Genomic DNA, 25,742 nt, shown 5'->3' on the forward strand with positions numbered 1-25,742 from the left:
GAACCACAACTGGCTACAGCTCATTCCTCCCCTGACTTCCTCCCTGCACTGCCAGAGCTTAGCCACAGCCCCTGCCCTCTGCACCTGACTGTTGGCCACAGCCCCTGCCCTCTGCACCTGACTGCTGTTATAGCCTAATCGCCGATCCTATTGTTCCATTATCAAAAGGACCAATCCATTGAGACCCATTTTCCACCTTTGGAATTTCTTCACAAAGGGTTTTAAACAGGCAATTCAGACAGGTGTCTCCAATTGAACTCTGGCAAGAGAAGGCTTCACTGAAGGCTAAGCTGCACAATCAAACATCTACTTACATTTTTTTCCTCCCTTTTTCTGCTCACGGTGAATCTGCATGCATATAATTTATGTATACTCTGGATTGAACAGCACTACATAAAAATAAAAGTGATTGATTGATCCAAAACCAGTCCCCAATCCTCACACTAGCTTTCTCATGAAGTGCCTACTACTAGAATGCATGCTGTACAGCACCATTTCCTCTGTTCCTATCCACTACTGTTGTTTGTTTTTCAAAGAACTTGAATAAAGCTCAAATAAAACAACACCAACTGTTTCTAAAGTAAGACCTAGTGCTTCTAAATTCATGTTGACTCCACACCTTTAAAGGTACTTCCATTCAGATGATCCTCTTTTTTTACTTCAAATCATCATTTTCATAGACTGACATTTCACAGATGTGTGAGTTGTTAGATTATAATTTCTTGGTTGAGGCTTGTCAGACTTTTTATGGATGGGCATTACATTAGTAATGTTCCTGTCAATGTGCATTGTGCTCATCTTAAATGACTGTTTTAAGTGACAACTGATGGAATACCATCAAGTCCTTGAGATTCCTTTTAAATTATTCTAATATCTATAACATCTCTGCCTCTTCTTTGCTAAAACCTTAATTCAGAATGATGCAATTGCTCAGCATTAGGGATGTTGTGGACTTTATTCGTTATAATTGGCTTCCAAGAAATGACAGCAGACCTATTGGGAGAGCAAGGACTTTTTTATTAGTCTTAGTATTAGTATTACTGTTACGGAATGTAAAACTGTCTTATCTTCCAATTTTTTCCAATGTGTAAAACGCTTCTGTTCAGCCTGGAAGCTAAATACTGGACATTTATACCGGAACAGACAAGTTCCTGATCCTTAAGCCCTTTAACAATATTCTTGTAAGCTTCTCTACCTGTCTGTGTGTCTCATGGAGAGCAAGTTGGTGTATGTGAAAGAAGACAAATTCCTAATATTAAGAAATTGTATATGACCAATAAAGTGATCTTATCTTCTCGTTTTCTCCAATGTTAATGTAACACTGTTTCCTGCTCTTCAAAAACTGTAAACATGAATATCTCATTCTGGTGACCACGTCACTAACACAACACACAACACTGTCATTTCTGCACACTCCAAGATGGATATGCATCCGCCAGTTTGTTCTCACCTCAGACTGCCTACGTCTTGGTAAACACTGTGCTGCCTGAATATACATTTCATGACAATACAAAACTGGACGCTATGCTGTGATAATTGACCTAGCACCGCATGTCACCAATTGCATGGCAAAGGTGGTCTCGGACGCATACTGCTCCTGTTCAAGGACTGTTCGGCCAATTAGCTTCAAACTTCTTTGTTATAATGACAATACGACCAACATATGGCAAGATGGTTTTCTTGCATAGAGCACAATGGCTGCCTGACCACCATTTTGCTTACAAATCTTAACAACACCACTGCACTGGAAGCGTTGCACAGATCGACTTGGAAGTTGTGAGGTTGAACTACACCAAGATCTTCATGACTGCACTGGTTCCCCCACAGTTAACGTGAGATTCACTCACACCTAAAATAGGTGGAAATGAAAGCCTTGTGGTTTTCTAGTGCAGATTTCAGCTAAGCATGCCACAATAAGGTTCTCTTTTTGTGCTCTCATCAGGCATGCTTTTAACTCTGTTAAACTAGTTCCAGTAATACAATTTGTAGAGACTTCCTTTGTAGCTTAGAATAGTAATTATTGTATTACTGGTGCAATTAAGAAGGTGTATGACGCATGATTTCCTCCCAATTAAGAACATCACTAAGGATCCCAAAGCAATTCGAAACAACTCTGGAAAAAATGTGCTTCAGTAAAGGAGCCATCTCTAGGGAGGAACGCTTCAGGTGCTGTGTTATGTACCAGAATGCACACAGGGCAGCTCATCAAATCTTCAGAAAATTCAGTTTTTTTGGAGATCCTGGCCAAAGAAAAAACATTAATAAGGTCGTACATAATAATTAGCTTAAGTAAATACTTACTTTATAAGGCAAAGCCAAATGTTAATAGATGGATTGGAACTTATAACCTGCTCTATAAAACCAAATTCATAAGAACAATGAGCTAGTTTGTGTCACAGCTATTATTCACCTTCTACACTCTAGTTAGGCACTCTGGGTTTCTTTTTCAATTTTCACTCCATGTTAGCTGTGATGTTTTTTGGTCACTAAATCTTAGCTGGTTAGAGGATGGAGATTTAAATTTAAAATAAAAGGTTTAGGAATTCAGAGCACAAATGAATGGTTAAGCAGTAGAAAAAAAACAGTAAATTTCAATTCAGCAACATGTGATGCTTCCAGGAAAATGCAGCTACACAGTTAAATGGCATCAGTAAAAAATGGCACAAAATCCAGTGCCTTCTTGAAAAAAAATGATTTAAATGAAACTGAAGCTGTCACTGCGAGGCACATTGTTTCACTTAGAATTAAAAGTTCTTAAGATTTCTAATAATGTTTCTGTGCCTTGACCAAGCAGCCTGGGCCTCTGTGTAAATAAAGAGGAATGTGGCTAATAAAATGTAACATTCGGACTGTGCCCAGTGCTGAACCATCTAATAGTCCATAGTGTAGATGGGCTGCATTGAGTCGTTAGTCTCCCCAAGCCAATGGGTCAATGTCACTGTTCATCACCCAAAGTAAAATCCTCCAACAAGTAGTCCGAGTTAAAGGGCTTTAACTTTTCTCCAAGACGCCAGGCTGAGAGAGTGAGTCCGTAAAGTGCAGAATGCTGCTTCAGATATTCTTTCTCCAGGAGAAGAAATCTTATGTCTGCGAACCCACTGTTTTTCTCATTTTAAACTAATTCATTTACATTGCAATTTTCAAGAGTTGAACTTTTTTTCCCCAAACATATTTGAGAGTTTAGTTCACCACGGATATTTACTTGTATCTGACGACTGATGTAGTGAGACTGACAGAACCTACAAGATGGACCATAACACGTCATAGTCGTAACTCTGAAGTCATTATGATTGGGGGAAAGATCCCCTGAGGAATCCCAAAACATTTCAACCAGAATGGAGACAGTGAAAATACCCGGAACATATACAAAGGAGACGCACAGCTAATAGAATTAATAAAGGAAGGCAAGGGAAGAAAAAAAAGTCAAAGGACCAGGTAATTAAATGTGTGCAGCTTAATTTAATTCTAGAAGTATCCACAACTAAAAGCAAGGAACAGAAGCATTTGCATTAGCATGTAATTATGATGTAATTGTAATCACTGAAACATGGCTAACGGAATTGTGGGGATGAATAGAACATTAGTGGATACACAGCACTCTGGAGAGGAAGGAAAAATGGAAAATGTGGCAGTGCTGCTTTAGACATCAAGAAGAACACTCAAGCACAGGAACGGAGCACAGCTGAATCACAAGTCCCAGAATATATATACACAAGTCAGACGTATAAGAAACAAAGTGTATAGCAACAGACCTCCCAGTTCAGATACAAATTCTTTTATCAGTGAAGGAAGTGAAAAGAAAGAAATGATTTTCTTGGAAACTTTTAACTTTTTTCACAGAGATTGAGAAAACCCAACAGGAATGTCAGCAGCTGAAAGTGAGAAGGTAGACATTGCCAAAAATTGCTTCCTTACTCTGTTGTCAGAGCACCTACCAGAAGTAATGTCTGTATTGATCTGGTCTTTTCAAACAAGATAGAGTGGAGAAACCAGAGCTGAGAAAACCAACAGGGAATTGCGATTGCAATACAGAATGCTGTAAAGCATACTTTGAAACCATATACAGTACGTAGAATCACAACCAAGCAGATGAAGGAATGAGACACTTTAAGGAAAGTAGGTAGGGATAAGTTAGATACGAAATCATTAGAAAATGGAAGGCAGTGATGTCAAGATATTCTACCTAAAGCACAGAACAGGCTCATCCCACGAACAAGCATATCTAAACCAGGCCAGCAGTAGCCCAGATAGTTAAATAATCAATTAAAAAGAATGCATGCAGAATCAAGCTCCGTATGCTGTTCAAAAAAGAATATGACCCAATTTAAGAAAAGCAGTATATAATAAGCTGTAATTACAGGCTAAAATGAATATGAGAGAGATCATGAGAAATGTTGAAAGAAATCATGTAATTCTGTCTAAAATGAGTTTTGTTCAGTATTATTACAACAAAATAACAGTAAAGGATGAAATGTCTCAGTGTTAAAAAACGAAAAATATTTACATAATGAAATGGAAAAGGCTGATGTGTTAAATGAATATTTCACAACCTTGGCATTTACCAAAGAAGAAAAAAAAACAACATGCCACAGGCAAAGCAAACATAAAGCTCTTAAAATTAAATAATATTAGCACAGAAGTGGCATAACTGTTATAGGTACTAGAAGCGCATAATGATTCATCCCCAGGCCCTGATGGTATTTTACCAATTGTGCTTAATAAAATTAACTCATGTTACCCATAGGTCTCAGACAAAGATAACACTCATTGTGTAGAGTGATAACCTAAGCGTTAACGAAGTGCCACCATCTGAACCAAGCAATTACAGACCAATGAGCCTAACTTCTACTACATGAAAGGCTGTGGAAAAAATATTTGGAACTAAAACAGGAAACCACTGCATAAGAAACTAGCTAGACTTCTTTAACAACGCCAGTAAGATACAAACCTGATATAAGACTTTCATATTTAATTCTAAAATTGCAGGCAGCTGGCATTCATGGTAATGCATATAGTTGAATTACGAATCGGCTAGTGGACAGAAGGTACAAAAGGCATATTAGGATGATGTAATTTGTGTAGCACAATAGGAATCAGTAGGACCACTGCTCTACGTGAGTTCTAGCAATGACCTAGATTCTGCCACAGTGAGGGAAACTGGTCACATTCACACATGACCAAAATAGAAGGATTGCTAAACATTCTGGCACCTGTTAAAAAAACAAAACAAAAGACCATATTCAGGATTGGGAAATGTCTGGTAGATTAAATTTAAATGAAGATCAGTGCAGATTTCTGTATTAAGACAGCAATTTAAACTAGCTATGAAAAACACAGGCAGGAGAGCAGCGCAGAGTTTGCATGTTCTCCCCAGGTGCACAGTGTTTCCTCTGGGTGCTCCAGTCTCCCCCAACAGCCCAAAGACATGTTGGTAGACTGACTGGCTTTTGGGGAAAATGGCTCTCGTGCGAGTTTGTGCGTGTGTGCGTGCCTGTGCCTGCGCTAAACCAGCGTCCCGTTCAGGCTGTACCCTAGCCTGTGCTCTCGTTTGCCAGGACAGATTCTTTCTCCTCCGCAGCCCCGCTTCGGATAATGCTGTTTGAAAATGAATGGATGGATAATAAACGCTTGGCTGTCTATACGGACACAACATCGTTATCTTCCAGACACTGCAGGAAAGAAAGAAAGGGAAACAAAGTATTGCGATATATCATTAAATCTGCTGAATTTAAATCAAGGAGTATTATAAATGATCAGTTTGCTGGGAAGATCTACAGAACATTGTGCACAACTTTGGAAGCCATATTACCGATATTTCTGCTCTGGAGACAGTCCATAGAAGAGTAATCAGATATATTTCTGTGCTCAAATCAATACCCTACACTGACAGTAACCTAGCGTTATTAGTCTTGAAAGAAGAATGCTGCAAGGGGACCTGAATAAAGTATTCAGAATGCACAAAGGCAAGAGTGATGTCAACTCGACACATTTTTTCAGAATCATCCACAAAACATGACCCAGAGGATACAAGTGAAAAGGATGGAGAGCTGTATTTAAAAGCGAGAAGGGGGAGTGCTTATACCAGTGCTGGAAAACTGGTATAAAGTATCCAGCCATGTTGTTGTTTCACGAAATGACTGAATGAGCTCCTTGGATCAATTAGAAACCAAGCAGCCAAAATGGCTCAAATGGCCAACTCCCGTTTGTAAACATTATTGTATTCTAAGTGTTTTGGATCTGGCAACTGTATTTTTAACAGAATAGAAACCTTTCAGCAAATCGATTTACTCACTTTGGATGGCAGAGTTCTTCTTAAGGATAAATGTTGCTGGATGCCATATCAAAACAACATGCTACAAACCAGACAGGAAAATAACAGGCTTCATGCCATCAGCTCTCGTGTTTTACCTGGAGGTTATGCCTCTCCAGCCTCATCTCCAGCATATTATTCTGCTCTTCAAGGCGCCTGCGCTCTGCCTCCAACTCTTCAATCTTTTGTCTGCAAGAAAACCAAAAGAATGAATATCTGTTCCAAACATGTTATTTTTCATTGCCATTTGACATTTAAAACTGGCAGTTTCTATACATATTGTAAGCAGGACTAAGCTGGGTATGGAAGTGGTATATGAAAAGATCAACATTTCATTACATTTCACAAAGAACAGTCCTGGAATGAAACAACTAATGATTTTTTTTGTTTTCTAATTAATTACAGTGTTATAGGCATGAAGCTGCTAACCAGCTTCATCCCTGGACATGAGAAAAACGGTGCCTCGATTATAAACATAGCATAATGCACCAAAAGGAAGAGTGCTCACTTTTTAACACCAGCTGACTCCTTTCAACACAACCCTCACAGTTAGAACTCTGCAAGCTGCATTGCAAGGCCTCGTTAACAGGGGAAGTTTAAGAGGAAAAAAGTTTGAAAGGCATATAACCCTATTAAATTACTAATGATGATAAATTGTGGTACTTTGTTAAGTGTGTTTCCAGGGAGCTTTCAAGTACTGTTAAAAATCTAATGGGATGCACAGCACATATACTAAGTTTGAATGGTTCAGCAGTGGAAAATAAAAATCAGGAATGTTATCGCAGATGTTGCATCCCTCTCGAGCACTTTTTGTTCTCTTTTGCAATTTTAAAGATAAAAGTTTTTCACTATTTAAGGTTGAAGCTGTTAACCTCTAGCCTCAGTCCCCGTGGTAAAAAAAAATACTGCACAAAATGCAATAAAGACATTTGCAGAGTGCTGCTCCATCATAAGCCTTTCTCGTCTCCTTGACTGCAATAAACAAAGGGAGGTGTAAACAACAGTAATGAGCTACAAAGACTATTTCCCAAGACCCTGCCTAATCTAAGGCAAAACTTTAAAACACTCTGTGATTAATATTAATTTAAGTCCAGGGCAAAAAAATATACATTAACAGACCCTGCTCTGGGGTAGCTTGACTAGTTGTAGGAACTCGAAGAGCTCAGGCAGGACCAAACCAGTGTTTCTTCCCAACTGCCCCTAAGATTTGGTCCTTATCCTCCACTTTTACTTCCTCCAAGCATTCTCTCTATTCTATCTAAATATTGGTGATTTGACGAGTGGATACTGTCTGGCCAGCGGTGGACAATCCAACACCATAACCGGTGATTTCCAGTTCTTTAAATCCCTTTTTGAGGTGCTAATCTCACTCTGAGCAGGGCTTAAACAACGGTAGCACCCACGATGTCACTGATCCACAACCCCCCCACCGCAGACACCCTCTGCATGCTCTTTCTCGTTCCTTACAGAGGCCGACACCTGCCCCCAGCAAGTTCCAATGATTTCTCAGTCCTCTCCGTTCGGAATGCGTATGGGAACTCTGGTCTCGTTGCTCCAGTCTCCTCTGCTTCGTCACAGTACACATCAGCTTATATCATGCAAATGCCAAGCAGTTTCATCAGTTTAAAAGATTCTCTGAAAAGGTCTTGGGAAAGGCACCCAACATGAGGAGGCTTTTAGCCCACTCTACTTGGCTATTAGTAGTTCTTTACAAGGACTGGGTATACATTTATAATATTGCATTCAATATTCTCTATCTCCTATTTTAAAGAAGAGGAAAAATCACCGTCTTTCTCCCTGTCAGTGTGTGGAATTCATTCAGAACTTGAAATTATCCTAGTCTACTCTCCTTGACAGGAAAGCAATATCCTCTCTCTGTAGCGTAGTGACCAAAAAGTACTATCAAGATAATCAGGAGAGAAAGCTACAATTTTACCAAACCTTTAACCAGGTAATTTGTTTGAGAACAGATTATTGCTTGCAATAACCACCTGATTGTGAAGCAAAGCTGGAGTAACTCAAGTGAAGTACCTTCCTCAATAACACAGCAGTAGCGTATCCACCCAGAAGTTGACTCACCTCTGGACCAGAGCTCAGACCATCACTTTTGTTTTTTTAACTGGAAACGTTCCACATAAAGAGGGCAGAATTAATAATCGCCTTCCACCAGGAATCAAAATGAAGCAAAAGGTAGTGGGTTTATTGAAAGATAAACCACCAAAAGGCCAGGAGCATTAATCACACGGTTAAAAAAAAAATCAGAATAAACACTCCCTGTAATAGACTGGCCTCATTATCTGCAGCATTGCTCTTGGAGCACCGGAGATGAACTGGCTCAAGAGTTCTGAAGGGTACAGAACTTAACCCCTGCAGTTCACCCAACAGATGCTCCAACCAAATTTAAACCACACTATTTACACCTATAATATAGCGCTGAATATAAGCAAGACAAAGATGAAAAAAAAAACACATTGAACACCTACTAATATCAAAACATGTTCAATATTTACAATATGGAGTTTCATGCTGCCAGTCCTTATTTTATTATTTTATGCAGCCATTTCCTCCAGTTCCTTGAGACAAACCTGCCTTGTCACAGGCTGGTACTGAAGTAAACGGTTGGCAGCATCAACTTTATCCTGCACTATATCCACTATTTGTTATCAAAATACATGAAATAATAACCAGCCTAAGAAAAGCAAGCCTGATAGCCCTGTCAGTGACCTTCAAATTTATACAGATTTATAGAATTCTACATTCTCTAGACTGAATGGCAATCAATTACAGAGGTAGACACAAACAGAACAAGGATATCTGTCAAACTCATCATTGACAGCTGTACATACGCAGAGAAACAATCTGCTATTACTGCCAGGCCTCTATTTTTTTTTCTTATAAAGTGATTACATGAAGGAAAAATAGTTCTATCGACGCTAAAGCAATAACTCTTTTCACTCTTAAAAATGCGAGTCTTTGGGCACCATTTAAGCAAGGCGTGAGTTTTGCAAGGTCCCAGTTGTAAATGGGTTTCTTTTCTCCTCACAGGGACAAATCCAGTTACTTGAAGCTGGAACCACCTCTTGTGTCAAAAGCTGGATGTTTAAATTGTAGATAGCCAGGCGAGAGTTTTTGCCTTATTCGATAATATTCTTCCTGCTCCAGCAATTCTTTGTTTTAATGTTGCTGTATAATGACTTCTTAACTCCTTCTTATGCACACATTATGGCATTCGTGCATGTTCTTAGAATGCATTATGAATGTAGGTGCAGTTTTGTTCTGTAGCAGTTATGAAGTGATTATGAAGCACTAAGCAGCAACATTCATATAAAGTGTTATCCTTATTATCGCCCTTATTAGCTTTACCTGGCTGACCATGTTCAGGAAAAAGGATAAGTTTACAAAATTACAACAACAAAACTTGGGGTTGGAAAATAAAAGTCAGTCTCCTCTTGCTTATCACTCTAATGTGTAGAAGCTCACAGACAGACTGCCATGATATATCATATCATTCGGTAGTGGGCACAAGTTTCACAATTTATCAGTGAGGAATTTTAGCATAACTATATCCTTCCACCTTAAATACAGGCATTTTGTTACATTTTGTAGATACTTGAGAAGCTGATTATATTGTTTTGTAACAAGTTTAGAAAAAGCTCTCTGCTGAAAATAAGTTGATAATTGCTTTGTTCCACGGGGGCATTGTGTAATATTTGGTCTTTCTTTTTTCACAACTTATGCCCTACAACAACAGCACAACAACACTTCTCAAGGGCTCCTCTGACTGTTCATAAACACCATTACTGTGCCCTGCAAAAGTATTCAGACCCTTCCTATGGGCAAACGGATAAAATGATATACCAATGTATTTATATATACTTCCCATGGTTTTTAAACCGTAATGCTCAAACTTTGACGTGTAAGAAAAGTCACAAAAAATGTCAGCCAAAAGTAAAAGAAAACATTTAAATATGTTGATTGCATAAATGTTGGTGAAAGCACCACTGGCAACTTCTTGTTTGCACAAAGACACTAAAAAGCTCTGAAACAGTTCAGCACAAATTGGACAGCGATAGAACAGAATTCAACCTTTTGCTCAGGCGGCATGCAGAATTTCATATACACAGGGCTAGGCAGAATTGTTTTTTTTTAATGTCAGCAGATTAAACATCTTGTCATTCATTATAATTTCTAATCAATCTAGATCTTAAATTATACATATACATAGTTTTCACATACAGAATAGTGACTTACATAGCTAAATGCACTCAATGTGATCACAGGGGTTTTATGAGAAATGGACTGGAAGTAATGTTCACCATCTCCTTCATATCATTCCTGCTGTCATTTAGACAAAAGCTCTGTGTGCAACCCTTCCATTAGATGCGGGAATGGCCCTCAAACACGTGGATTAGGACCTAGTGCGGACTCGTTTTAGAACAAGTGGGTTTGGTGTTCATTAAAATAATTTCAGATGCTAACTCTGGCAATGCTGCTTTTAAACAGCAAGGGGTCTCACTGTCCTCTAACTCTAGGGGCATGTATCACAAGTGCCCTTTACCCACCACTATCAACCTAAAGCTGAAATCACACAAGCAACTCTGCCCATCGGACACTTCTGTCCCTATCAGCACTAAAAACACACCGCATCACATCTCATCTTGTGCTGATGATACTCTGTCATATTGTGAGGATATTGCACAATCCCTGCTACAGATCCTTGGGCTTTTCAACCATTTAGGGCTCTTTCGGGGTTTCAGGATTAACTGCTCTGAAAAGCTGCCTTTGAATACTGCACTGACATTCTACCTATAAACATGTTTATGATTAATTTTTAATGATGAAATTGTTATATGTACTCAGAAAAATTGAGATAGATTTATATATCTATCTATATGGATGCAATTTTCTAATTCACTCCAGGTGCACATTTCCATAATAAAAACCATTGTACTCCCCTGCATCACTTTCTTCAGTTCAGCTCTTGTGTACTGGACTTAACTGCACTCAATAATCTATAAATAATATATGTGCGCATGGGGAAGCAGCCACATCTAACAATCTCATACACCATGAGAAATCTTCAAGTACATTATCTTTGCCAAACTTCAAATTATTTTTGATCTTTGAAAATTGCACCCAGACAGCCTGGTTCGATGATGCCACACTACAACAAACAGAACAAAATTTAGGTTCTCCTTATTGCTAACTAGATCTAGATTTCTCTTATTTACCTTACAAACTGTACAGGTAATGGACGATTAGTAAACATACCATGTATGGCCAGAACATCCTGTATTCACTGCGGCATAGAGTCCACCAGTGTGAGTCTAGCAGTGTGTGGTGTGTACCAGTGAGTGTGTGTAGAGTCTAACGGTGTGTGTGTGTAGAGTCTAGCAGTGTGTGGAGAGTACCAGTGTGTGTGTGTAGAGTCTACCAGTGTGTGGTGTGTACCAGTGTGTGTGTAGAGTCTAGCAGGGTGTGGAGTGTACCAGTGTGTGTGTAGAGTCTAGCAGTGTGTGGTGTGTACCAGTGTGTGTGTGTAGAGTCTAGCAGTGTGTGGCGTGTACCAGTTGGTTGTGTAGAGTCCACCAGTGTGTGACGTGTACCAGTGTGTGTGTAGAGTCTAGCAGTGTGTGGCGTGTACCAGTGTGTGTGTAGAGTCTAGCAGTGTGTGGTGTGTACCAGTGTGTGTGTGTAGAGTCTAGCAGTGTGTGGCGTGTACCAGTTAGTTGTGTAGAGTCCACCAGTGTGTGACGTGTACCAGTGTGTGTGTGTAGAGTCTAGCAGTGTGTGGAGTGTACCAGTGTGTGTGTAGAGTCTAGCAGTGTGTGGCGTGTACCAGTGTGTGTGTAGAGTCTAACAGTGTGTGGCGTGTACCAGTGTGTGTGTAGAGTCTAACAGTGTGTGGCGTGTACCAGTGTGTGTGTAGAGTCTACCAGTGTGTGGCGTGTACCAGTGTGTGTGTAGAGTCTAGCAGTGTGTGGAGTGTACCAGTGTGTGTGTGTAGAGTCTAACAGTGTGTGGCGTGTACCAGTGTGTGTGTAGAGTCTAGCAGTGTGTGGAGTGTACCAGTGTGTGTAGAGTCTAGCAGTGTGTGGAGTGTACCAGTGTGTGTGTGTAGAGTCTAGCAGTGTGTGGAGTGTACCAGTGCGTGTGTAGAGTCTAGCAGTGTGTGGAGTGTACCAGTGTGTGTGTAGAGTCTAGCAGTGTGTGGAGTGTACCAGTGTGTGTGTGTAGAGTCTAGCAGTGTGTGGAGTGTACCAGTGTGTGTGTGTAGAGTCTAGCAGTGTGTGGAGTGTACCAGTGTGTGTGTGTAGAGTCTAGCAGTGTGTGGAGTGTACCAGTGCGTGTGTAGAGTCTAGCAGTGTATGGCGTGTACCAGTGTGTGTGTAGAGTCTAGCAGTGTGTGGTGTGTACCAGTGTGTGTGTAGAGTCTAACGGTGTGTGGCGTGTACCAGTGTGTGTGTGTAGAGTCTAGCAGTGTGTGGTGTGTACCAGTTGGTTGTGTAGAGTCCACCAGTGTGTGACGTGTACCAGTGTGTGTGTAGAGTCTAGCAGTGTGTGGCGTGTGCCAGTGTGTGTGTAGAGTCTACCAGTGTGTGGTGTGTACCAGTGTGTGTGTAGAGTCTACCAGTGTGTGGTGTGTACCAGTGTGTGTGTAGAGTCTACCAGTGTGTGGCATGCATCAGATTTGGCCATTGCTCGAGCTGTCTTTCCAGCAGAGGAAGAGGATGGCGGGGCCTTCAGTGACTGTTCAAGCCTACAGTAGGGAAGGCTGTGCGGACACCATCCTCTTCCTCTGCTGGACAGGCAATTTGAGCAGTGAAGGACTGATGGAGCTCTCCGTGGCACAAAATCGTAAGGATCACATAAAGACTAGAAAAAAAGGACACTTCTTTCTACCACATAGATTGTTTTGTCTCTCTGGGGTACAGATCATGCCGAAATCCTGATCCATTCATGAAGAATTAGGCCTAGTGATGTACAGTGTTAAATTACCTTAAAGAGGGGGAGAGCAGAATGCTGGTAATTGTATACAGCATTGTGCATACCATTATCTAAATACCATCAATGAAAAATGAATGCAATTATGTGAATATTAATGGACATGCTTTGGTGAATGTTACAGCACTTCATTCTAACCAATGAATCACACATTCAGAACAACCTTTCACATGCCTGCTGCTGTCTTTTGGTGGAAATTAAAACAGAGATGCTCTCCATTGGAGTTCTTGCTGTATTAAATTATCCTTAATGCAATCTACATTTTTTTTATCAAATTATACTAATCTATAATTCTACACCATACATTAAGTCATAAAGAGCAGCTTCTGAGATTTAACTCCTAGATGTAATTCTTCATGGATGATAAAAATCTTCTGTCAAGAGTGACTGAGAAATACACTTTTTTAAAAAAATACAACATTATAAACCTTTTTTGTCATTCAGATTGCGTTAGCAAGCATTGGGTTTGAACTTTTTCCAAAAAACAGAGACATACCGTTTGTTGTCTGATTCACATGCAGTACTTCTGACACAAACAATCTAGTCTTGGATGATAACTGAGCGTTACTTAGAATACATTAGTTTCCACAAATGAAAAAAAAATTGAATAAAAAATGGAAATGTCCAAAGTTAAAAGTTGGATGTGGTGATGAAGTGATAAGTGATAGTGCTAACTCCTTAAAAACGAAAGAGGAAAAATGACACTTCAAGGATCGAACAGTCTAATGAAAACCAGGCGGCTGCTTGAAGAGATGTTGGTGAACCAGTATAGTAAATGAAAATTCCCAGTGGTCCAGAATTTCCCAACATCCAAATAGTTACCGTGGATTTGTGTTATATAAGGCACCTTTTGATACAACCTTTCGATGAAACATTAGCCATGGTCCTGACTATTCATAAAAGCAGAGGATATTAACCCAAGTGTCCGGTCTAAATTCTAGCCTGGGCTTGCACAAGTATATTTTTTTAAACTTCTCTTCAATCGGTGAAGCAGTTCTCTACATGATCTGCTGTGTAGAGAGAAGCTGTTTTCACACATCATCCAGGTGGGTGCTACACAGTACTTCAGTGGTGGATGAAGTGTGTTCTTGCTGATATAAAACACTGTAAAGTGTTTTGAGACCTTTTGGGATGAAAACCATTATATACGCAGTATAATTACATCATCCCGATCTTGAATACTCCATTTACCTAGGTTAGAAAGATAGTCAATTTTCAAATTGAACTCTGAGTACCACTAAAATCAGTTCAACAAAAAATGTCAGCAAAAAGGACAATTTCCTCTCTTTTCATTGAATACATTATTACATATCAAGTGGAGTGATAAATGTTATTACTGTAACACAAAGGATACTGACCTGAGGGAGTTAACTTCTTCAGTGCTAACAAAGGAACTGTTGTCTGCTGTAGCAGCTTGCTTCTTCAAAATATCAATCTCAGCTTCTGCCTGGAAAAAAAATATATAAGCATTAATATGAATTGAAAAATAAATAACTGGTCATATTAAAAACTAAACTCAGATTAATTTACCGAAAATGTTGTGGAAAAAGCAAGTGTACAATGTAAGACATTAAACACTGATGATGGGAGATTTCATATCTCCCATAACCGTTTTATCACATTATGTTAAAAAAAAACTAAATATACTGCTTACGGTCCATTAAGCCTGCACTGAAATCCTACCACTCAAATATTATCACTTGAATCTCAAGATAAACGTATATTTTCTAATTTGCTCTGACATCCAAGGGATCCTTATGTTCAGCTCCTCCAGTTTGGAAATCAGATGACCAAAATGCTGACCTCCAGTATACAAACCTCAAATGTCCCCCCTCACAATCTAGTAATCAGAACAAAGCATATAGATCACTCTGTCGAGATCAGAAGCACTTATATTGTACATGAGTTATGTTGGATAATGAGTGTTTAACTCAATACTTACAGTACATGCAGAAGAAACAATGGGGACAAAGAGTAATGTTCTGAGGTACCTACTGGACTATGAAAGAAAGTGATATGAATTCCATTACCTCTCAAAAGTCAATCACCGAAGCAAAAATCAATTCTACATGAACTGTTTGGAAAGCATCCAGATTTTTCTTATACAGAATATAATAGGACATATAGAGTTTGTCAAATACCACCTGACAAGCGGCTTATCAACAGCATGTGAGAAATGCAGGTGTAATTGTCATCTCATTCTTTCCAGGCCATCGTTTTCCCAGACACAACGATACAGTGCATGGAAAGTGCCTTAGGCAGTAATTAAATTCCCCAATAAAGGCGGGTGAATTTCTATGTACATTTAAAAAATCACAGAAAATGTTCACACAGATGTGGATACCCCTGTTATGAGAACACGATGGGAGAGGAGGAATACTGCAACAAACCAATAATTTGGCATACAGACCGTTGACCACACTGCTCACGAACAGTGAAAACAAGGTGCTCTATGGATTCCACAGCTGCTAATCAATCGACACAAACACGACAGACCCGACAGCTGCAATGAGCTGGTGCAATGTAATGAGGTGGAGAGGACTGCACAGCGGTCAAGAAACATGGATCCACCAGTTAGACCCTCACGCGCATCATAATTGTATACACAGCTGTCAGTCATCGCAAATCAAGACCCTGCCTGGGTCTTGATTCCACCTCCCCCTCTCCTACTCCCAACACACGTCTCTGGATCTTCTGTTCTACACAACTCCTAGCGTAGCCCTGATGACTCTTCCATCTAAACTACTGAAACAACAAGGTCGTCCAACCACTCCACCGCACCCAGACTTTATCAGCCTGCCCTGACTTCCAGCACTTCCAGCCCCAGAACACAATCAAAAGGGACCTCTATCCACAAACACTTAAAAAACAAACCCACACACAAAATAGTCAGTAGTAATTTCAGTTTAAATTTCAGTTCTTCTTCTCACTACAAACACAGCAAGAAATTGTATAGGGCTAATAAAGAAACATTATCATTATCAGATATTAACACAGGTCTGAAATATCGTCTGTGCAAAATATCTTTTTATACCACAGTAGCACAGTCTATCTTGTTTGGTGGAGGAAAAACGCTGAATGGGATGAGGAATACTGAATGGCTATATGACACGGAAGTTTGTAATCTCTCGCCTGTTGGACTGAAGATGTGCTGGAAATGGGGCGGACAGTGGGAATCCCAAGGGACTCAAGAAAGGGGTCTCAACAAGCACAAGTTGAGCCCTCTGATCCACACACTGTTTCTTCAAGCCAGGGTTGTGTTAACCATGTCAAATGACCGGGATTTCCTTTGCATTGTTTAAAGAAGGCTCCATCTCATCTTAAGCTACTTATGTGGCTGTACCTGTAAGCTCAATGAGAGACACTGTTCCACCCTTCTCTTCTATAAGGCACAGTGGGGCTTTAGTATGCCAAAACATGTGAAAAATAGCCCTTCACTCATGCATTAATTCTTTAACAGGGAACATTTAACTGGGAAAAGAAGCCTAACACTGTAAATATTCTGTTATCATTTCAATTTTTTGGAGTTCAATCAACCGAATGTTACTGTAGGACTTTTCACAAAATAAAAATGATTTTCTGTTAGAAATAAATTCTATCAGACCATCAAATGTGTTGAGACAAAAAAAAAATAATTCAAAATTCAATTATTTAAGATAACATATTGTTTCACGCAAATGGCAAAGTGTCCCATTAACAATGAAATTGTTTTGAGACAGTCCGGAGAGCCTGAAGAATCCTAAGCAAAGAAAAGTAATTTAGCCCTCCCAGTTTATCAGAAAATATGTGCATGGGCATTATGGCTCATAACATTGGAGAGATGTCTGATATCTCATTCATCAAGGCCACTGCGGTTCTTGCCTTGAATAAAGACTTCTGGCTGCTCGATGACATGGCAAGATTTATCACTGAGAGCTAGGGGTCTCCGAAGACCACCTGTGTACCATCTGGGTTGCATATTTGTTTCTGTCTAGAAATGAAGATCTATTGGGGAGATGCAGGGTGACGTGACAGATTAATAAGGGTTTTTGTTTCTAAAACTTTAACCAACTCCCCACACACACAGGGCCCCTAGACATCCCAGCTCCAAAATTCACCACCAGTCCATATACCCTCATCTGTTGTACAAACACAGGTGCTAAACTGTCTAATGTTCTACACATCAAGTCCTTCCTTACTCTGTAACCACTTGATTTAAATAAATTCATTTTATTAAATGTGACGGGAACTGAAGTTGAAACTGATCATTTGTAAGAAATGTCTAATGCTTTGACTCAGATCACAAGGGCCATAGGAGCTTCTAAAATATATATTTTATATATAGTTTAATATAAATATTGTATATTATGTTTTAAATATATTTATATATTTTCTATAAAACATATATTTTATAGCAAAAAAAACTTTGATAAAGGAGATTACCCATCAAGGAAACAGGGGAATTTCACAGGGTGTCACATTTCATCACAAGATCATTAAGGACAGGCCTGCAAGGCATGGTAATGAAACAAGCTGGAAGAATTTGAAACTGCGGAGTGTTAAATCACTTTGCGATCTAATGTGGGTCAGCTGCCTTTCAGCTTCACACCACTGCAGAACATCTTGCAGACACAGACAAAGAGTGCGAGTATTTAGCAGTCACTCTGTCTATTAAGTTTGTCATAACACATTTATGCAAGACAGCAGTGAATATCCCAATGCAACAGAATGATTCTATTTAAAGCACAATATGTACTTGAGAAATCTCTGCAACTACACTGTGGTTTAGATTCAAAACCATTCTGAAGTGCAGAAGAGGAAGATACAACTGATGTAAACCAGATTCAAGTAGGTGAGTTTCACATCAGCCACTGGATTCTGACTTTTTTTTAAATCTGTATTCTTCAGACTTGTTTCCCCCTTATGTATTTTTATCCTTGAAATGAAATATTTTTTTTATTGCATTTTACAAATCTTCCACAGCGAGAAAGGACAAAGTGCTTCATGTAATCTCTTCCACACTCAGACGTAATGCAGAGATTGATATGTGCGTCTCCTAATTTAAGAGCCATAATTACACAGAGAACAACTTGAGAAAGGCTACAGTAGCCAGGAAACACAGTCTGTCATCATTTCTGGCCAGTCAAACCCTCAAAGGACATGCTTGTTACAGTCAGAAGCTACCCATCCATTAGCAGTACAAGTTCTGTATTGCGGTGGTGACAGGTTTGGAATCTTGAGTGCCCACAAAGGATATTAAATCAAAAAGTATGACATATTCCTATTCACTTTGGAATAAATGCAGACTTACATATATAATGTATATTAGAAGCATTGAAAAAAAGAAAAGAGTTGTCAACAATCCCAGTTTACGTGAATTTTAATTTTAAAATTATGTTGATGAAGACACTAGTTTAAGAGTAACTGATAGCACCACCCCCTGCCTTGTACTGTGGGTCTCTTACATACTGTATTGTGCTAAAAGGTTACAGTAAGTAGTGCTGGTCTGTGACTCTATAACCAATTCCTGATACAGCAGCTATTAGAAAACCCAGGGAAGTGCAACCCATTTGCAGAAAAAGACAGGCTGGATGTATTCACCGGCGCTGGGGGTGCTCTGAATGTCAGGTCATGGCCAAATTATAAAACCTCTGACTCTCCTGCCTTTCATGTGTCAGGCTGCGGTTTAAAAGACCCTTGGTGACAGGCATGCAATAACCAGTGAATTATACTGAGCAAACCCTTTACTACAGTACTGTAAAGGGTGAAGTGAAGTTTGCATTAATTTAATATCACATACATTTCACAAATCAACCATATGAGGAAAGCACATGTCGTAGAAACAAATAGAATAAAATCCTTAATATGTGGAGAGACAAATCCATTATATGTCGATAGAACTGTCATATGAGAGACACGCATTGTCACGGGCAGTGAGATTCGTTACTGCTCTTACTACTGATTTGTTACCAGCATAAAGCTGACAAAAGGAGTTTTTCTGCTCCATGCCAGTCAGGCCACTTTCAAGTGTGAAAGTACTCATCTCGTGTAGAAGTTCAATCACTTGGTTGTCATTTCAACATATAGATTATTTCAGTTAAAAAGTCCTGTGAGTAATGGCACCCCATTATTTATCGACGCTGAATGTCAACGGAAAGTTTGAAATTATGTTTCTGCATGATTTTAGAAAATTTAAATCTAGAAAGATTGGGGTATTGATTACATGTTTTAGCAGTACTTTGTTTAACAGATAATTCAAGACCGAACATGACAAACCTGTGTGAATCTTACTTTACCTGATGAGGTGATTAACTTGAGGATCACGCCTGGTCAAAGCAGTGCATCCAAGTGTTTATCTACAAGTAAAGTTTTGCTGCAAACTAACACATGAAAGAGTAACTATAATTTGCTGCAGAACGATGGCAATCTGACTGCAAGGCTCTACGTTGCCTAAGTCATCAGGACCTCAGGCTCATCTTGACATGAAAACATTGCAGCAGGACCATTCATAACCCGATGCTCTTAATGCAACAACAGCTTTCTTGCAAGATGTGAATGTAACCATTATGGCCTGATCAGTCTTGTGCCCAACTGAACACTTATGAGACAAGACAGAATGATGCAACATCTAGGACTCAAGAGATGTCCAGGCTCTACGACGGAAATGGTCCAGAAAACTACAACACAGCATCTGCAGACTGATACATCGCAGATCTACAGCTTGTATTGTTTCCTATTGTGTCCAAGCATTACTACCCTATAACTTTCACAGAAGACAATCTGTTAATGAACCCTCTTGATGGCACGTGATAATCGGCTTAATGAATTTACCGATGTCACGCCTGCTCAAAAAAATGTCAGAGCACCTGCTACAAAAATCTGTCATGTTCCTCGTTGTAAGAGACAAGATTCTGTTGATATTCAGTATATACTGAAGTAAATGTGACACAGGCCTAGAATCTATGCAATATCAAACAGTTAGAAGGCAACAGGACAGAGAAACAATTTAAAATATTGCCACTTAGTTGCACATTTCAATTTCTTCCAGCATAAAATTCAAAATGCAATAAATTCTATTTTTTTGTTTATGTTAGAGCAGAGTGTTTTAACCTCCAAGGAACTATCAACACAGCGATTTCTTAACATCTCTGTATATGAGAAAGCGAAACATCAATTTACAATTTCTCTGTAATTTCACACACATTTACATGTAAAACCTTCAGACAAACCACAATGTGTGAATTCTGAGGAATGCTGATGTTTCGTATTACTGAATCAAACATGAATGACGGAGGGTTTGAATTTAACCTAGGAAAATAAAATACATTAAAACATAAAAAGAGAGAAAATGCCATAACTACTTAGAACACACATGCATGGCCTTTTGTCTGAAGAAATCCCATATTTAAATGTGATTAAAATAATTTACTGTGATAATACATCTAACCTGTATCAGCAAAGTACATGTTTAATATCACTGCTGCGTGTCCAATATCTAAACAGATTCACAGCTTTAAAAATAAATCCAAATTCAATGTCAGTACTTAGTCCAATCTGAACAGTGTGCCCTTCTTCTAAAATCTGCAACGAATTCTCTATTCAGCATCTATCTCACTGGCCAGGCACCAGATATTTGTCAATGCATTATCCTGCCAACACCAATAACGTGAAAGGTGTAAGTACTACGACAGGGCTAAATCCTGTGCCCTAGTTGTCAAGCTGCATTTGAAATACGCACTTACTGAAATGTGATATATAAGAAAAGAATCCATTTACTCTCCTAAAATATTTATTTAATCATTTCTTGTGTTTTTGTTTGCGAGTGATAGTTCTACTGCATAATTTTCCAAAATATGTTTTTTCTCCACAGCAAAGAATGGAAAAACCAGGCCTGAAATTCTGCAAAGCTCAAGCAGACTTTATTTTTAGTTTTTACCTGTGTTACTATTTTGCACTTTTTCAGTATTTAGCATAACACTAAATGTCAAAACCACGACCCAGATTCCCATTACAAGAAAACATTCACAAAAACATCAACAGTTTATTTGTCTCATCAATTATCTTCTTAATGTATGTATTATTATATTTCATTGTCTCTGCTTCGGCATTGCCTACCACACCTGCAGTTTTGGTTTTTGCTGCAATACTAACGATAATAGCGTTCTAAGATACGGATTTGCAGAGTTATTAATGATTCAATTTCCACATTTACAAACAATAGTAGTGTGGTGCTCACTAATGAACCCCAGCACAAGAAAGAGTGGACAGTGCCATTTTTTATCTTTTTTAAAAAAATATAATTCGAGGTTGATTTTGCAGAAAATGCAAAAACCTTTACCACAGTTTCCCAAAGGTCTCATATATTTTGCTTTTCGGCACTGTACAATTAATAACTCTGGAATGTTTTGTCTCATGACAAAATCACACCAAGGAATTCTAAATGTCATCAGAATGTCTTCACCAATTTAAGAGTTTAGATCATAATAAGGAGGTGATATGATTTAACCCACATTCAAGATTTAAAATGTCTTATTTACAGATATCATCTAAAAAAATGCAAAAAAAAACTGAATTACCACAAAAGTTTAGTAATAACAATCCATGTATTTTATTTAATGTTATATGAATGGGCTCGAAATCATGCTGTGACAGTCTTTAAGAGTTAATTTTCTCCAAAGTGTTGATTCAAGTGCCTGCAGACGCTATGCCTTAAGACATTTCAAAGCATGAGCTATGAAAAATAATGAAATAAAGAGCTATATTTTAACAAACATAGTACTGAGAAAAAACTTGGTGTTGCTGCTGCAACCCAAGAGTGATGAGTGTCAAAACCCACATCATTTTTTACACAGAAAATCTGACAGTGCCAACAGGACAGCATGAATGAGGGAAGTGATGCTCATTGAGAATTCTGCATGTAAGTTCCCCAGCAAGTCATGGGGACCAGTTAGTTTGCTAAATAAAGCCCAGCATTCTGAGTGGAACTTTGTCCCTTGTGATGTGTAGGAGAGAACCTCTATTGGATGTTAATCAACATTTTATTTCTGAGCCATTCAAGGACATTGACTCTGTCCTGGTCAAACCGCATCACTGTGGTTTGGGCCTTGTGCTCAGTCACTGCCTGTACTGCAGAGTACATTTTTTTAATCCAGTGAAATTTTAACCTGGATTATTCACTGATTCTAACAGGTTTTCCCACTAGGATTCACACATACTGTACTTTGCAACAGCCATTTCCCCTCTGTACTGTTCCCCTGCTGATGAGAGCCATTTATTGACAGTGTATCCTTTGTCTCTAATGCCATGTGAGAGTTCTGCTGAGTCTTGTTCAGCAATGGCTTCTTTCTTACCACTCACTGGACAGTACCAGCCTTTGGCAGGGCCGGGGATATTGACCAGATTACCACCCTTCATTTTGTTAGTTTGATAATGTCTCTGGATTTGTTGCATGTAAAGTGTGATCTCCGCAGGTAGATCATGATCATAATCACGCCAGTTGTAGCATTTCTTGTTCATTAGTGGTACGATCCTTTTGAAACATAATAAACGGTATGCTATTTAACAGTTTGTTCTGCTGTCAAAACACACTAACCTTGGTTCAAGATGAAGAATTTTGAGTTCTGTTTCTTTTTAATGTATTTTTATACAAAGAAAAACATGTCCCCTGCAGTAACAATAATGTGTTTTTGTCCTGTGCCCACCTGCTCTCTCCTTGAGGAGCTGTAATCCTCTAGAACACATTCACATGAACAGAGGGTCGCTAAAAAAAGTACAGAAATGAGGCTGGGTGGCAGGAAAAAAACATACTGCTATTTAAAACATTTAAAAGTTTGACCCACGCAATGTATATTACAGATGTAGATAACCCTGGAATAGTTTTAAGCATACAGTGTACAGCACACATCTCATGTAGAGCATACTTCCCATTGGGATTCATATACTAAATGCTTCTTTATGGTAGCACTCAAAACCTTTTCTACTTTTCTCTAATTATAATTATGAAGAAGTCTGTTAATGAGGTAAAAAGTTTACTTTTTTAGTTGACTCACATTGGTGAGATATTAATTACATTTGGGAAGTGATTGAGGGCCACAGCTGAGAGACACACTGAACAGGACTAATTGCACTAATTAATACAGAAGAGTCAAACTGTAGTTGTCTCTTCTCCAGCAATTACCTAATGAGTTTTAACTCCTGTTGAAGACAATTAAGAAGCTTCAGCTACTCTCTAGCCTTAAAAACGGAAGATAATTGCATTAAGCTCAATTAAAAAACAGGAGCATAAAAATTCTGTAAGTCTGTAGCACTCTGTATTGTTGCATTTTGTCACTGAGATATTTTTAAGAACTTATACACAATAATAATAAGATGACAACTGGCCTCTTACAGGAAAAGTCTAGTAGATCAAATCTGTGACTAAACAGATTGAATCAGTGACTGAATTAACTGCATTCAATCACAGAATGTCAATGAGAAGATCCAAAAGAAATAACTTTCTAATCATTTAAAAAAAGGTCAAAAAGGTGAATCTACTTGTTCTCGCTGATTTTACAAATATTATCCCTCATCTAATATTTAAAAATGTTTGGCTAGGTAAAGAAAGGGATGAAAGCCAGATAAAATAAGGTTTTGTTGTTTAAGTGGTTATCTGTATTCATATACTCCTCTACGAAGTCTCTTAGGTCCATTCAGTCTGCCAGATGGCAGAAATAGTGGCCAACTAATCGTGAATGTTTAAAATAACTAATGGACGCATGGATATCATGCTATACAGTGTTGAATTCTAATTTCCTTCATCCTTAATTATTCAAATTCAGGGGAAAATGCAAATCCGAGCAACAGCTTAAGGCCGTACAACTACAGGATTTATTCTGTTGAGTCTGTCTTGATGCTTGATGTATTGTATCCCAGTGTCAAACGACTTGTTAGGAGATCACAAATCAATGCTAAAAAATCTACATATCATATAGATTTAAATGATTGTTTTGTTCAATATGTATTTTGTTTTATTCGTCCAAAGCTAAGAGATATTCAGGTTTAAAAATTGTTTTTATTCTCAAGATGTATTATTTTTTATATGAACTGTTGATACATTTAGATAAAGTTAATCAATATAACCACATTGAGCAAATATTATAAGCAGCCAGACAGAGCAGATACTGTACAGTACTTGTGATCTATACTTTCAAATAAATACCACATCAAAGAGCAGAATAAACAATCCAAGAATCTCAAACATTCAAACATGAAAGCAATACATTAGGGTTTAAAGCTCAGGAATCGATAAAACCTTTCCTTATTTCCCTGTAAATGTGATTTTTATTGGCAGTAACTAGTGAGCTCTAAAGATTGGGTTCCTGCAGCTGTTTGCCTTACACAGAAAAGTAATTAACACAGCAAAAGAAACAGCAGAGCTATTAATATAAAATACTGAAAAAAAATCTTATGAGTTTATTTAGCCAGGAGACTTTTAGAAAACTAGGAACAGAGTTTAGAAATATTGAAGCTGCTATTTCAGTGCTCAATAAAACACACACAAATGCTACATATTTGTATAAAACATACTACTATAGTGTCATGAAAAAGTTCTGTACATTCTCAAGGCTTTATAAGTCATAAAATGTGGCATTTCACAGATCATTTTTCCCTGGTGAAAAGTTTTAAATGGAGTAATAAAACAAGAAAAGAAACTTTAGAATGAAATTAAAATTCATAAACATGTTCAATAAAGCATGTATTAAAGTAAAAACTAAGACTAACAGCAACTTACTTCTTTATACTTTTAGTAACAACGTCGTACTTATGACATTGTCAAGTCAGACTGAAGTATGGCCAAAGTAATAGATCATAGTACAGTGACATTTTCCAATCTATAATAAAACAAGTACAAGATACTTTGTTTCAAAATCTTCTGCACAGTTCAGATTGTGGATTCCCCCCCCGCCATTTGCTTCAGTTATCCAAGTCACAAACGAGACAACAAGTGTCTGAGAGGTTCCGCATTTTAAAAGCAATTACTTCATTAGAACTGAAATGGTAGCTGATTGAAAACAAAAAAAAACGTGTTTCATATTCCTTTCTGGTAACATTAAAAAGCCACCAACATATGCCAAAGATATTTATAATACAAAAAAATATAAAGCTGGGCTTTCTTAATATCATTGGAAGTCTTCTAAAACATGCGTCACAATGTCTTCTGTAAGTACAGAATATTCCGCACTGCTGTGCTTCTAAAAGTGAGAATAGCTGAACAAATAAGTTGCTGAAATAAGACACAAGAACATCAGTTTTCTGTAATGTCAGTTTGAAGGGACATATTATCTGTACAGGTGGTAACAATCAAAACTCAACCACAAAAATGCAATTCTAACATTCTCTCTTGGCAGTCTTCTTTACAAAAGCATTTGTCTGTTCCCAGTCCAAGTACTTGTCTCTTGTAACAAAATAT

The 25,742-nt window shown here is 38.4% G+C and overlaps 1 protein-coding gene across 2 annotated transcripts in view; it reads right to left on the reverse strand.

Annotated features, from left to right (window-relative positions):
- mad1l1 (mitotic arrest deficient 1 like 1) overlaps positions 1–25,742 on the reverse strand; it is a 279,399-nt gene that overhangs the window by 167,137 nt on the left and 86,520 nt on the right. For both annotated transcript variants that reach the window (XM_006636986.3, XM_015359763.2), the window contains exons 14-15: positions 14,674–14,762; positions 6,409–6,499 (exon numbers count right to left, since the gene is read on the reverse strand). In XM_006636986.3, the coding sequence (XP_006637049.1) occupies positions 6,409–6,499; positions 14,674–14,762 (180 nt within the window). The remainder of the gene's footprint in view (positions 1–6,408; positions 6,500–14,673; positions 14,763–25,742) is intronic.

The sequence above is a fragment of the Lepisosteus oculatus genome, chromosome 19, assembly GCF_040954835.1.
Source record: "Lepisosteus oculatus isolate fLepOcu1 chromosome 19, fLepOcu1.hap2, whole genome shotgun sequence".
Lineage (NCBI taxonomy): Eukaryota > Metazoa > Chordata > Actinopteri > Semionotiformes > Lepisosteidae > Lepisosteus > Lepisosteus oculatus.